At 54.3% G+C, this 12,802-nt stretch overlaps 1 protein-coding gene across 1 annotated transcript in view; it reads left to right on the forward strand.

The window, feature by feature from the left end:
- The first annotated feature begins 1,036 nt into the window (after window positions 1-1,036).
- Window positions 1,037-12,802, forward strand: part of LOC119942110 (ankyrin repeat and fibronectin type-III domain-containing protein 1-like) — an 84,839-nt gene continuing 73,073 nt past the window's right edge. The window contains exon 1 of the mRNA XM_038762764.1: window positions 1,037-1,250. Coding sequence (XP_038618692.1) covers window positions 1,071-1,250 — 180 coding nt within the window. The 5' untranslated portion in view covers window positions 1,037-1,070. The remainder of the gene's footprint in view (window positions 1,251-12,802) is intronic.

Raw genomic sequence — 12,802 nt, forward strand, 5'->3', positions numbered from 1 at the left:
CTGTGTATACTAAGTGCTTGGGAGAGTACAACAGAATTGGCAGACTCATTCCCTGCCCACATTGAGCTTACAATGTAGAGACAAGCTTGCTTGTGGGCAGGGATCCTAACTACCAAGTTGATTGAATTGTACTTTCCCAAGTGCTTAGTACAGGGCTCTGCACACCTCCCTTCCCCACATCACCTGTATATATGTATGTATGTTTGTACATATTTATTACTCTTTATTTATTTTACTTGTACATATTTATTCTGCTTATTCAGAGAAGCAGCGTGGCTCAGTGGAAAAGAGCCCGGGCTTTGGAGTCAGAGGTCATGGGTTTGAATCCCGGCTCCACCACATGTCTGCTGTGTGATCTTTGGCAAGTCACTTAACTTCTCTGGGCCTCAGTTCCCTCATCTGTAAAATGGGGATGAAGACTGTGAGCCCCACGTGGGACAACTTGATCACCTATACAAGGATACACCACCCCCAGCGCTTAGAACAGTGCTCTGCACATAGTAAGCGCTTAACAAATGCCATTATTATTATTATTATTATTTTGTTAATATGTTTTGTTTTGTTGTCTGTCTCCCCCTTCTAGACTGTGAGCCCACTGTTGGGTAGGGACCGTCTCTATATGTTGCCAACTTGTACTTCCCAAGCACTTAGTCCAGTGCTCTGCACACAGTAAGCGCTCAATAAATACGATTGAATGAATGAAAGTAAGCATTCACTAAATTCCACTGATAGATTGCCAGGCCTTAGGGTGGCAACATGACCCTTCTCCCATATTCCCCTCCCCCTAGGGACCTGCAGGAACAGATAGAGTGGCCCCTCCATGCCTCCTGAGTCCCCTGAGACCTTGCCTCCATGAACACCCCCCCACACACACTCAGCCCACCCTCCCCCAGTTGCTTTTGGGTGTGAAACAACAGAGGGAGAGGAGGAGGGGAGGCCCAAGATCAGCACGGTCTCCGGGTCCGACTCAAGCTGATAGGGTTGTCGTCTCTATCTCTGTCTCCCCTTCTGCCCGCTCTCCCCCTCCAGAGGAGCCCTGGAGATTGGAGGATGACCTCCGGGGGCCTGTGATGGCGTCGGCCCAGGCGTCCCCCCGCAGGGAAGGATTCTCCCTCTGTTCCCTCCGCCCCGGCTCCCAGCGCATGTGCAAGAGCATCTCCGTGGACGACCACCTGGGCTCCCTGGGCTGCCCCGGCTATACGGCCCACGCCAAGGACCAGCGGGGGAAATCCAAGCTCTGCAGGCAGTTTGTGAGTCCAGGTTTCAGGGGGTGCTTGAGGGTAGGGGAGAGCTGGAGGGGGAGAGCCAGGGGTGGGGGGGCTGGGGCTCTGAGGTGGGGGCAGCGGGAGACAGCAGCGCTGAGGAGGGAAGGTGCAAAGCTGATGGAATGGATGGAGTTGTTGGGGAAGGTGGCCAGGTAAGGAGGAGGCAGTCTGAGAGGTGACTAGGTGGGTAGGGGGCAGTTTGAGGGGTGACCGTAGGCAATGGGAGAGTCTGGGGGAATGACCGTGCCAGGAGGGGATGGTATTGGGGGGGGGGTAACTGGGTGGGGAGGTGGCAATGTTTGTGGGGGGGCGTCAGGAGCAGCTCCGAAGGACGGCAAGTGGGGCCTCTCTCAGCAGAGCACTGGAGAGGTGGACGGGGGAGAGGGAGCCATGGGGTTAGGGCCTCAATCCCAGGTGAAAGTCCTTCAATCTATCAATCGATCAATCAATAGTATTGAGCAGAGCACTGTACTAAGGGCTTGGGAAAGTACAATATAAAATACACAATATGTAAGAATAGGTCTAGATGATCCCTGCATAGAGACCCTTACAGTCCAGAGGGGGAGACAGACATGAAAATTAATTACAGATGGCAAAATAGGGGAAGTGAGGGGGGACTTAGTGAGGGGAAGCAGCATGGCCTATTGGGAAAAGTATGGGTCTGGGTGTCAAAGGACCTGGATTCTAATTCCTCATCACCACTTACCTGCTGTGTGACCTTGGGCAAGTCACTTAGCTTCTCTGTGCCTCAGTTCCCTCATCTGCAAAATGGGGATTCAGTGCCTGTTCTCCCTCCTACTTAGGCTGTGAGTCCCATGTGGGATCTGGTTATCTCCTGTCTACCTCAGCACTTAGTACAGTGCTTGGCACAGAATAAGCACTTAACAAATACCACAATTGGACATAGACAGGGAAGGCCTCTTGAGGAGATGTGATCTTAATAGGGCTTTGAAGGTGGGGAGAGCCGTGGTCTGTCATATATGAACACAGTACACTCTGAGTAAATACTTTTGAAAATATGAAGGGGAAGGGGCTCCAGAGGGCAGAAATGGGCAAGGAGTCGGTGGTGAGCCAGACAAGATCCAGTTACATTGAGGAAGTTTGCAGGTTGGGTCGTAGTAGATCAGGAAGGTAAAGTAAGAGGGGGTGAGCTGATTGAGTCCCTTAAAGCCGACAGAAAGGAGTTTCTGTTTGATACACAGTCTCCTAGACTGTGAGCCCACTGTTGGGTAGGGACCGTCTCTATATGTTGCCAACTTGTACTTCCCAAGCGCTTAGTACAGTGCTCTGCATACAGTAAGCGCTCAATAAATATGATTGAATGAATACAGAGCTGGATGGGCTGTCATTGGAGGCTCATGAGAAGTGGAGAGATGTGAACTGACCAGTTTTTCAAAAAAAAACAAACCACAATGATCTATGCAGCAGAGTGAAGTAAGGACTGGAGTGGGGAAAGACAGGAGGCAGGGAGGTCAGCGAGGAGGCTGTTACAGTAATCCAGGTGGGTTAGGATAAGTGCTTGAATCAGTGTAGGAAAGGGGAGGATTGTAGTGATGAAGCCCCATGTGGGACTGCATGGCCTGATTATCTTCTATCCATCCCAGCGCTTAGTACAGTGCTCATCACGCAGTGAGTACTTAACAAATACCACAGTTATCATCATTATTATTGTTATATTTGAGTTGAATGAGAGATGATTCAATCAATCAATCAATCAATCAATCGTATTTATTGAGCGCTTACTATGTGCAGAGCACTGTACTAAGCACTTGGGAAGTACAAATTGGCAACACATAGAGACAGTCCCTACCCAACAGTGGGCTCACAGTCTAAAAGGGGGAGACAGAGAACAGAACCAAACATACCAACAAAATAAAATAAATAGGATAGAAATGTACAAGTAAAATAAATAAATAAATAAATAGAGTAATCAATATGTACAACCATATATACATATATACAGGTGCTGTGGGGAAGGGAAGGAGGTAAGATGGGGGGATGGAGAGGGGGACGAGGGGGAGAGGAGGGAAGGGGCTCAGTCTGGGAAGGCCTCCTGGAGGAGGTGAGCTCTCAGCAGGGCCTTGAAGGGAGGAAGAGAGCTAGCTTGGCGGAGGGGCAGAGGGAGGGCATTCCAGGCCCGGGGGATGACGTGGGCCGGGGGTCGACGGCGGGACAGGCGAGAACGAGGTACGGTGAGGAGATTAGCGGTGGAGGAGCGGAGGTTGCGGGCTGGGCAGTAGAAGGAGAGAAGGGAGGTGAGGTAGGAGGGGGCGAGGTGATGGACAGCCTTGAAGCCCAGGGTGAGGAGTTTCTGCCTGATGCGCAGATTGATTGGTAGCCACTGGAGATTTTTGAGGAGGGGAGTAATATGCCCAGAGCGTTTCTGGACAAAGATAATCCGGGCAGCAGCATGAAGTATGGATTGAAGTGGAGAGAGACACGAGGATGGGAGATCAGAGAGAAGGCTGGTGCAGTAGTCCAGACGGGATAGGATGAGAGCTTGAATGAGCAGGGTAGCAGTTTGGATGGAGAGGAAAGGGCGGATCTTGGCAATGTTGCGGAGCTGAGACCGGCAGGTTTTGGTGACGGCTTGGATGTGAGGGGTGAATGAGAGAGCGGAGTCGAGGATGACACCCAGGTTGCGGGCTTGTGAGACGGGAAGGATGGTAGTGCTGTCAACAGGATAATGCCTCGGTTACAGGCTCATCAGGCAGGGAGGATGGAGGTGCTGTCTAGAGTAATAGAAAAGTCACAAGGTGGACAGGGTTTAGGTGGGAGGTTGAGTAGTTCTGTTTCGGACATGTTAAGTTTGAGGTGATGGCAGGACATCCAAGCAGAGGGCTATCTTGGCGGCAGGAGATGTGAGACTGAAGAGGAGAGGGGTGCTGTCCTGAGAGTCGTGGGGTTCCATTTGGGAAGCTAAGTCTCTCTCACCTTCCCAGGAGCGAACCTTTGGTCCTGCCACCTCCCTGCCTCCCTGCTCTCCAGGCGATCCCCCCGGAGGCTCCCATCCTCCCAGAGACGGAGGCACCCTGGCGGCCGGCTGACCTGGTTCAGGGAAACTGGCTTGGCGAGGCTGCGGCGGAGCCAGGTTGGGGGAGTTTTGGGTGTGGTTGCCAGGGCCACGGAGCCCGGGCAGGGTGCAGCTGGGGCAGGGGGCAGGGACTCCAGGGCCCCCAAAGCCCCTGACCGCTGCCCACCTCCATGCCTCTGCGAAGGAAGTGGAAAGCCGGGGGGTGCTGCGGGGAGGAACAGGGCTTGTCGGTTGTCAGGATTTGGGGCAGCCAGGGCCTCAGCTCACTCCTGGGGCAGAGGTTAGGAAGAGGGGCTCTGCAGGGAGGAGAGGTGATGAAGGGGCTTCCAGGCCCACCAGACTGTGTCCAGCTGTCCAGCAGCAAAGCTGAGTCTAGGCTGTACCCCCTCAACCCAGCACCCCCCACTGCACCCTAAGGGGGTTGGGGGTGTCCTGGGTGTTCCAGGGGCTGGGAGGTGGGTTTGGTGGGACCAGGCAGAGGTGGGCGGAAGGCTGACTGGCTGCATACCTCTGAGAGCTGCCGTGTCTCCCGGCCCTTTTCCTTTTAAAGAGCCAACTCTGTGCCAGAGACACCTGATAGGGACATGGATAGCCCGGTCGGCTGCCCGCCCGCCGCCCGTTCATTACCTGCCCCGTGGCTAATGAGAGGCTCCAGTGTCTGAGTAGTGACACCCAACCCTGAGCTCACAGCCAGATAAGGCAGACGGGGCCCCCAGATGAGGGGGCGGAGTGGGAGGGGCAGGGGTCAGGGCCTGGCCCCTGGCCTGCTCCCCACCTGGCCCAGTGCTGGACATCTGTCCATCCTCCCCCAGGACAGCCGGACCGGGTGAGCCCCAGCTGTGGCCCTGCTCCCTGGGCTGGGGAGAGGCCGGGTGGCTTCGGGTCGGCAGAGAGGGGTGGGGTCCCCAGGGGATCTGCGAGGGTCTCTCCCGGCTGGTCGGCTGGCCCCGCTGCCCCGGGGGGCTTCAGGATGTGGGCAGGTGGGTGGCCAGGAGTCCTCTCTCCTCCCCAGCTTGTGCCGCCCCACTAGCATCTCTCCTGCTGGTGAGGGGGTGGGCGGGGTGGGGGGGGCGGTGGCTGGCAGGCTGGCAGGGAGGCCCGCGGGCGGCGTCCTGTTCAGCGCCTGCTCTGTTTATTGTTAGAGTGGGGCCGGGGCCAGGGCCCAGTTTATGGGGCCACGCAGATCCCAGCCCGGTGAATCACTCCCGGCACCTCCGCGCTGGGGCCGGCAGAGCCAGGACGGGCCGACAGAGCCAGTCGTCTGCTGGGGAGCTCCTGGCACTGGGACGGGACAACCGACCGGGGGTCCAGGCACATGGTACTGACCTCACCAGGGTAAGGCAAGGCACAGGACTGCTCAGCCCAGCCCCTTCTCTCTCCTTCCCACTCCTTCATTCTCCTTCCCTTCCCACTCCTTCCCTCTCCGTCCCTCTCCATGACCATGGGGCCAGGCTGGCAACACAGGCTTGGCACAGGGGCTTCGGCACCCCAACTAGGGGTGGAGGTGGAGAGGAAGGCTGATTGGGGTCTACGCCTTCTCTTGGGCCCCCAGATGTGCCTCTCGGCTGCAGGTACCCGCTGCCATGGCCTTTCAGGGGCACCTAAGGTGTGTGCTCGCAGACGCTCATGGGTGAAGGGGTCCGGGCTGGGTTTCTGAGGAGCAGAAGGGTGGGTGAGAGTGGGAAGTGATGAGAGCCTGGGGCTCTCCCTTTGCTGGGTGAGTGGAGCAGTGGTCTGCACCCCAGCGTGCCCCCCACCCTCCCCTAGCTGAGCCAGGCTGTGTGTTGGTGCTTGGGTTCTGGTTTCTGTCTTTTGTGTGTTGTTTGGACTGCCCGCGGCTGCTGCCGCCCACACAACACAGGTGCTGCCTCTTTGGGCGGGGGGCCAAGGCCTGGGGAAGGGTCCGTGGAGCGGGGGTGGGGCAGGTTTGAGCCAGGATCAGGGAGAGGGGCTGGAGGGTGCTCAGGGTTGGGTGTCGGGGGTCTTGGCGAGGTAGGGTGGGGTCAGGTGTCAGCTAGGTTCGGGGCTCTCAGGGCTAGGGTTGGATGGGCTGTGGGACGGAGGGTGGGGTAGGTCTGAGCCGGGCCATGGGGGAGACCAGAAGGGCTCAGGACAGGATTTTGGGGGTCCAGAAGAGAGTAGGAGGGACAGATGTGAGTTGGGTGGCAAAGGGGATCAGGATGGGATTTTAAGGGTCTGGAGGAGAGAAAGTGGGACAGGTCTGAGTGGAGTTGTTTGTGGGGGGGCAGAGGGGTTCAGGGTGGGGTTTCAGGGATATGGAGGAGAGGAGGTGGGACAGGTTTGAGTGGGGCCTTGGAGAGGGAAGGAGCTCAGGGTGGAGGTTTGGGGCTCCGAAGGAGAGGAGGTGGGACAGGTTTGAGCCTGAGTCATGGAGGGGGTCAGGGGGGACTCGGAGTGAGGTGACAGGAGCTTGGGGGAGATGGGGTGGGGCCAGTCTGAGCTTGGGACGTGGAGTGGGGCCATGTTGGGGTTGGGGAGGTCCGGTAAATTCCCCGAGGGCCAAGGACTGCCCAGGACAGCCTCTTCTCTGGGGCAGAAGCCGGAGGCTTAGGCAGCATGGAAGGGATGGGGAGGTTGAGAGGCCGAGGGTCCTGGGCTGTGACCTGATACTGGCTCAGGTGTCGGGGCTGGGGGGTGGGGGGTAGAGTGAATCAGCTGGCCACAGCGGACAGTGCCTGAGGGGCAGGGCCTGAGAGGGGTTTCTGAGGGTCGAGAAGGTGGGTCCTGCAGGGTAGGATGTCTGAGGGGCATAGGACTCCCACTCCCTTCCATCCCAGAGAAGCAGCATGGAAAGAGCCTGGGCTTTGGAGTCATGGGTTCAAATCCCGGCTCCGCCACTTGTCAGCTGTGTGACTTTGGGCAAGTCACTTCACTTCTCTGGGCCTCAGTGACCTCATCTGTAAAATGGGGATGAAGACTGTGAGCCCCACGTGGGACAACCTGATTACCTTGTATCTACCCCAGTGCTTAGAACAGTGCTTTGCACATAGTAAGCGCTTAACAAATACCAACATTATTATTATTATTATTATTATTCTGCATCACCCTCGCACTTGGATCCATGCCCTTTAAGCATTGAATAGTCACTCCACCCTCAGCCTCACAGAACCTGCGTACCTATCTGTAATGTGTTTATTTATATTAACGTCTGTCTCTTCTTCTAGATTGTAAGCCCTATGTGGGCAGGGAACGTGTCTAACGACTCTGTTGTATTGTACTCTCCCAAGCACTTAGTACTGTGCTCTACACACCAGCAAGTGCTCAATAAATGTTTTCTTGATTGATAGGGTCTGAGGGACTGTGACCCAGGGGTTTGAGGGATGGGGCCTGAGGGATGGTGACTGAGGAGGGACAGAAGCTGAGGTGGGGGGCCTGAGGGATAGTGATTGAGGATTTGTTGCCAACTTGTACTTCTCAAGCGCTTAGTACAGTGCTCTGCACACAGTAAGCGCTCAATAAATACGATTGATGTTGATGATGATGATGATGACCGTGATGGAGGGGTTTGGTTGAGGGGCCGCAACTGAGGAGTGGGGCCTGCCAGTGGCCGTTACAGAGGGGCTGTACCTGAGGGGTCGGGCCAGAGGAGCTGGGGCTGAGTGCTTGTGTTTGGGAGGAGGGCCCTGAAGGGGCATGTCTAAAGGGTGGGGCCTGAGGGAGGGAACTCAGTTTTGACAGCTGAGTGGCAGCCACTGGGTTCCCCATATTGATCTGCCTGCTTGCCTCCTCCCTCCCCTCTTTCCTCCCCTCTCCCCCCCCCCACCCCCTGCCCTGTCACAGGGTCATCTCCAACCACTTTCCAAGCACTAGTGAGAGACCGTCTCTCTGAGGAACTCTGGGACTACTCCAGAGGTCTCAGAGGCGTCACTGGGTGGGGAAGCTTAGAAAGAAACAGGGACGTGGATATTCTGAGGTGACCCAGGAGTCCTGGCACCCGGGCTTTCTTTCTTGGACTAAGGTGATCCACTGTTCCCACAGACACACTGAATTCTAGGAGTGACCTGGGGTGAGGAAGGGAAAGAGGCAGGCTGATACTGGGGGCAATGCTGAGCAAGGGGGCAAGAGGAAGGGCGAAGTAACCCTAGCACAAGACACTGAAGGGACAAACTCTACCCTGAGTTGGCTGTACCTTACCTGCCCCGCCTCCCTCCCGCCTGCATGCCATTCTATTTGTCTTTCCCTCTCTCCTCTCTGCTCTCTGTTGCTCTCTGCCTTTGTCTTTTCATCTCCGTCTCTCCATGTCTTTCTGTGTGTCTCTGTCCCTTGCTCTCAGTCTTTATTGTGTGTGCATACACACACACATACACACACAGATTTTAGTCTTTGGAGAGTACAGTATGACAGGATTAGAAGAAACGCTCCCTGCCCACGAGGAGCCTACAGTCTTATTTCCATAAAGAGTCCCTGACAGTGTATTTTGGGAATGGTTCTGGGAGTGGTCTCTGAACCCAGCCTCTTTGGGTCTGAGCCCCGCCAAGCCTGACCTCCCCTAGCTGACCCCCTACCCGGGCCAAGCCTGTTGCCTAGCCCAGCCTGATCCACTTTCTGAGTGGAACAGGGTCCTGTAGGAGTTGCTGGCCTGGGTGAGGCAGAAATGTGCCTGGGACTACCTGGTGGCAGCACCGGGGCAGTGGGAGAGTGGAACCCTTGGGAACCTTGGTTCCCTGCACTAGGCTGTAAGCTCCTTGTGGGTAGGGAACATATCTACCAACTCTGTTATACTGTACTCTGCACACAGTAAGCACTCAATAAATACCATTGATTCACTGATTGATCTCTTTCCCATTCCTGACTCCGCTCTTATCTCTAGGAGACTAAATTCCATCTGTGAGTTGGGAGGAGAAGGTGGGTTCCTGGTGGAAATGAGGCAGCTCGGTCCATGAGGCAATCCCAGTATTAGCCTCGGTTTCCCCTTTTGTGGAATGGGAATACGACCTGCATCTGCGTGCCGTCTGGGACTTGCCTTGGCCCAGGAGCAGGGGGCTGGATGGGCTGAGGTCCCCATCTTGGGCAGCTCAGTCCCCGCATTGTGGGAAGGGGCTCTGCTGTCTTGTTGCTTTTTTTTTTTAATGGCATTTATTAAGCGCTTACTATGTGCAAATCACTGTTCTAGCACTGGGGAGGTCACAAGGTGATCAGGTTGTCCCACAGGGGGCTCACAGTCTTAATCCCCGTTTTGTTGAGAGAGTGATCAGGTGGGCCCAGGATGAGGTCAAGGGAAGAGCTGAATGCCTTCTTTCTTTTGTCTTGAATTTGTGAAGTGCTCTGTTTTTTCCTTTTCCAAAGTATTTTCACACCAATTGTTTCATTTTTTCTGCACAGCATTCATATAGATGAGGAAACTGAGGCCCAGAGAGGACAAATGATTTGTCCAATCTGTTGGAATAGGCCAGTGACAGCAGAGCTGGGACTAGAAACCAAGTCTTCTGACTGTAGCATGAAGGATTCAGATTGGACTGTGAGGAGTCAAAGCTGAGGGAAGGGGTTGGTAAGGGAGGTTTGGGAATCTCTCTCTCCTTGGAGATCTCTAAGCATTGGCTGGAGGGAGAAGTGGAATTAAAGGTCCCCCTTGGGCCGCGGGGAGTTGTAGACCCAGTGCTCAGGGGACCAGAGGGCATAATAATGATAATGATAATAATAATAATAATAATACCCCCGCACACCCACCCACACCCAGGAGCATCAGCCGCCCAGCTTCTGGGTGGTGGCCCTGTAGCAGAAGAAGGTTTGGGCCTGGGGCTACAGGCCCCTGGGAGGGGTGGGGGTGCGGGGGCAGGGATCTGGGAGGGGGAGCCTGTTGCCTAGTGCCATCTGGGTGGAGATTTGGGAAGCAGCATAAGAAGCATACTTCATGCTGCTGCCCGGATTATCTTTGTCCAGAAACGCTCTGGGCATATTACTCCCCTCCTCAAAAATCTCCAGTGGCTACCAATCAATCTGCGCATCAGGCAGAAACTCCTCACCCTGGGCTTCAAGGCTGTCCATCCCCTCGCCCCCTCCTACCTCACCTCCCTTCTGTCCTTCTCCAGCCCAGCCCGCACCCTCCGCTCCTCTGCCGCTAATCTCCTCACGGTACCTCGTTCTCGCCTGTCCCGCCATCGACCCCCGGCCCACGTCATCCCCCGGGCCTGGAATGCCCTCCCTCTGCCCATCCACCAAGCTAGCTCTCTTCCTCCCTTCAAGGCCCTACTGAGAGCTCACCTCCTCCAGGAGGCCTTCCCAGACTGAGCCCCTTCCTTCCTCTCCCCCTCGTCCCCCTCTCCATCCCCCCATCTTACCTCCTTCCCTTCCCCACAGCACCTGTATATGTGTATATATGTTTGTACATATTTATTACTCTATTTATTTATTTATTTATTTTACTAGTGCCTATTCTATTTATTTTATTTTGTTAGTATGTTTGGTTTTGTTCTCTGTCTCCCCCTTTTAGACTGTGAGCCCACTGTTGGGTAGGGACTGCCTCTATATGTTGCCAATTTGTACTTCCCAAGCGCTTAGTACAGTGCTCTGCACACAGTAAGCGCTCAATAAATACGATTGATGATGATGACGATGATGATGAAGCAGCATAGCCTAGTGGAAAGTGCACGAGCTCGGGAGTCAGAGGACGTGGTTTCTAATCCCGGCTCCGCCACTGGTCTACTCCGTGACATTGGGGAAGCCACTTAACTTTTCTCTGCCTCAGCGACCTCGTCTGTAAAATGGGGATGAAGACTGCGAGACAGCCTGATTACCTTGTATCTACCCCAGCGCTCAGAACAGTGCGTGGCACATAGGAAGCGCTTAATAAGTGCTATAATGATAATAATGATGATGATGATGATTGGGGGAGGCGAGTGAGGCGGTGGGAGGTGGAGGGAGCTGCCTCTGGAGGGAGCTGTGAGCCCAGGGACGGGACGGCCCAGCGGGCACCGTGGGCACTCTGGGCACTGTGGGCACAGGCCACCGCAGCTGTGGGCCGAGGCAGGGTCAGCCCTCTCTACCCTCCACCCCTCTCCATCCCCTGTGTGGCCCCTGCTCACCACCCTCTGCCCCCCCTCCACCACCCTAACCCCTCATCAGTCCCATAGCGGACAGGGGGCTGGGGTAGGGACTGTCTCTATATGTTGCCAATTTGTACTTCCCAAGCGCTTAGTACAGTGCTCTGCACATAGTAAGCGCTCAATAAATACGATTGATGATGATGATGGGCCCCCTGGATTAATTTGGCCCTACCCCAGCGTTAAAGCCAGTGCTTTTTTTTGTTGTTGTTGGTATTTGTTAACCGCTTACTACTACTACTAATAATAATGGCATTTATTAAAGCACTTACTAGTGCAAAGCACTGTTCTAAGCGCCGGGGAGGTTACAAGGTGATCAGGTTGTCCCACGGTGGGCTCACAGTTTAAATCCCCATTTGACAGATGAGGTCGCTGAGGCACAAAGAATAATAATAATAATGATGATGATGGCATTTATTAAGCGCTTACTATGTGCAAAGCACTGTTCTAAGCGCCGGGGAGGTTACAAGGTGATCAGGTTGTCCCACGGTGGGCTCACAGTTTAAATCCCCATTTGACAGATGAGGTCGCTGAGGCACAAAGAATAATAATAATAATGATGATGATGGCATTTATTAAGCGCTTACTATGTGCAAAGCACTGTTCTAAGCGCCGGGGAGGTTACAAGGTGATCAGGTTGTCCCACGGTGGGCTCACAGTTTTAATCCCCATTTGACAGATGAGGTCGCTGAGGCACAGAGAATAATAATGATAATAATGATGATGGCATTTATTAAGCGCTTACTATGTGCAAAGCACTGTTCTAAGCGCCGGGGAGGTTACAAGGTGATCAGGTTGTCCCACGGTGGGCTCACAGTTTAAATCCCCATTTGACAGATGAGGTCGCTGAGGCACAAAGAATAATAATAATAATGATGATGATGGCATTTATTAAGCGCTTACTATGTGCAAAGCACTGTTCTAAGCGCCGGGGAGGTTACAAGGTGATCAGGTTGTCCCACGGTGGGCTCACAGTTTTAATCCCCATTTGACAGATGAGGTCGCTGAGGCACAGAGAATAATAATGATAATAATGATGATGGCATTTATTAAGCGCTTACTATGTGCAAAGCACTGTTCTAAGCGCCGGGGAGGTTACAAGGTGATCAGGTTGTCCCACGGTGGGCTCACAGTTTTAATCCCCATTTGACAGATGAGGTCGCTGAGGCACAGAGAATAATAATGATAATAATGATGATGGCATTTATTAAGCGCTTACTATGTGCAAAGCACTGTTCTAAGCGCCAGGGAGGTTACAAGGTGATCAGGTTGTCCCACGGTGGGCTCACAGTTTTAATCCCCATTTGACAGTTGAGGTCGCTGAGGCACAGAGAATAATAATAATAATGATGATGATGGCATTTATTAAGCGCTTACTATGTGCAAAGCACTGTTCTAAGCGCCGGGGAGGTTACAAGGTGATCAGGTTGTCCCACGGTGGG

Source organism: Tachyglossus aculeatus, chromosome 21 (genome assembly GCF_015852505.1).
Source record: "Tachyglossus aculeatus isolate mTacAcu1 chromosome 21, mTacAcu1.pri, whole genome shotgun sequence".
NCBI classification, from domain to species: domain Eukaryota; kingdom Metazoa; phylum Chordata; class Mammalia; order Monotremata; family Tachyglossidae; genus Tachyglossus; species Tachyglossus aculeatus.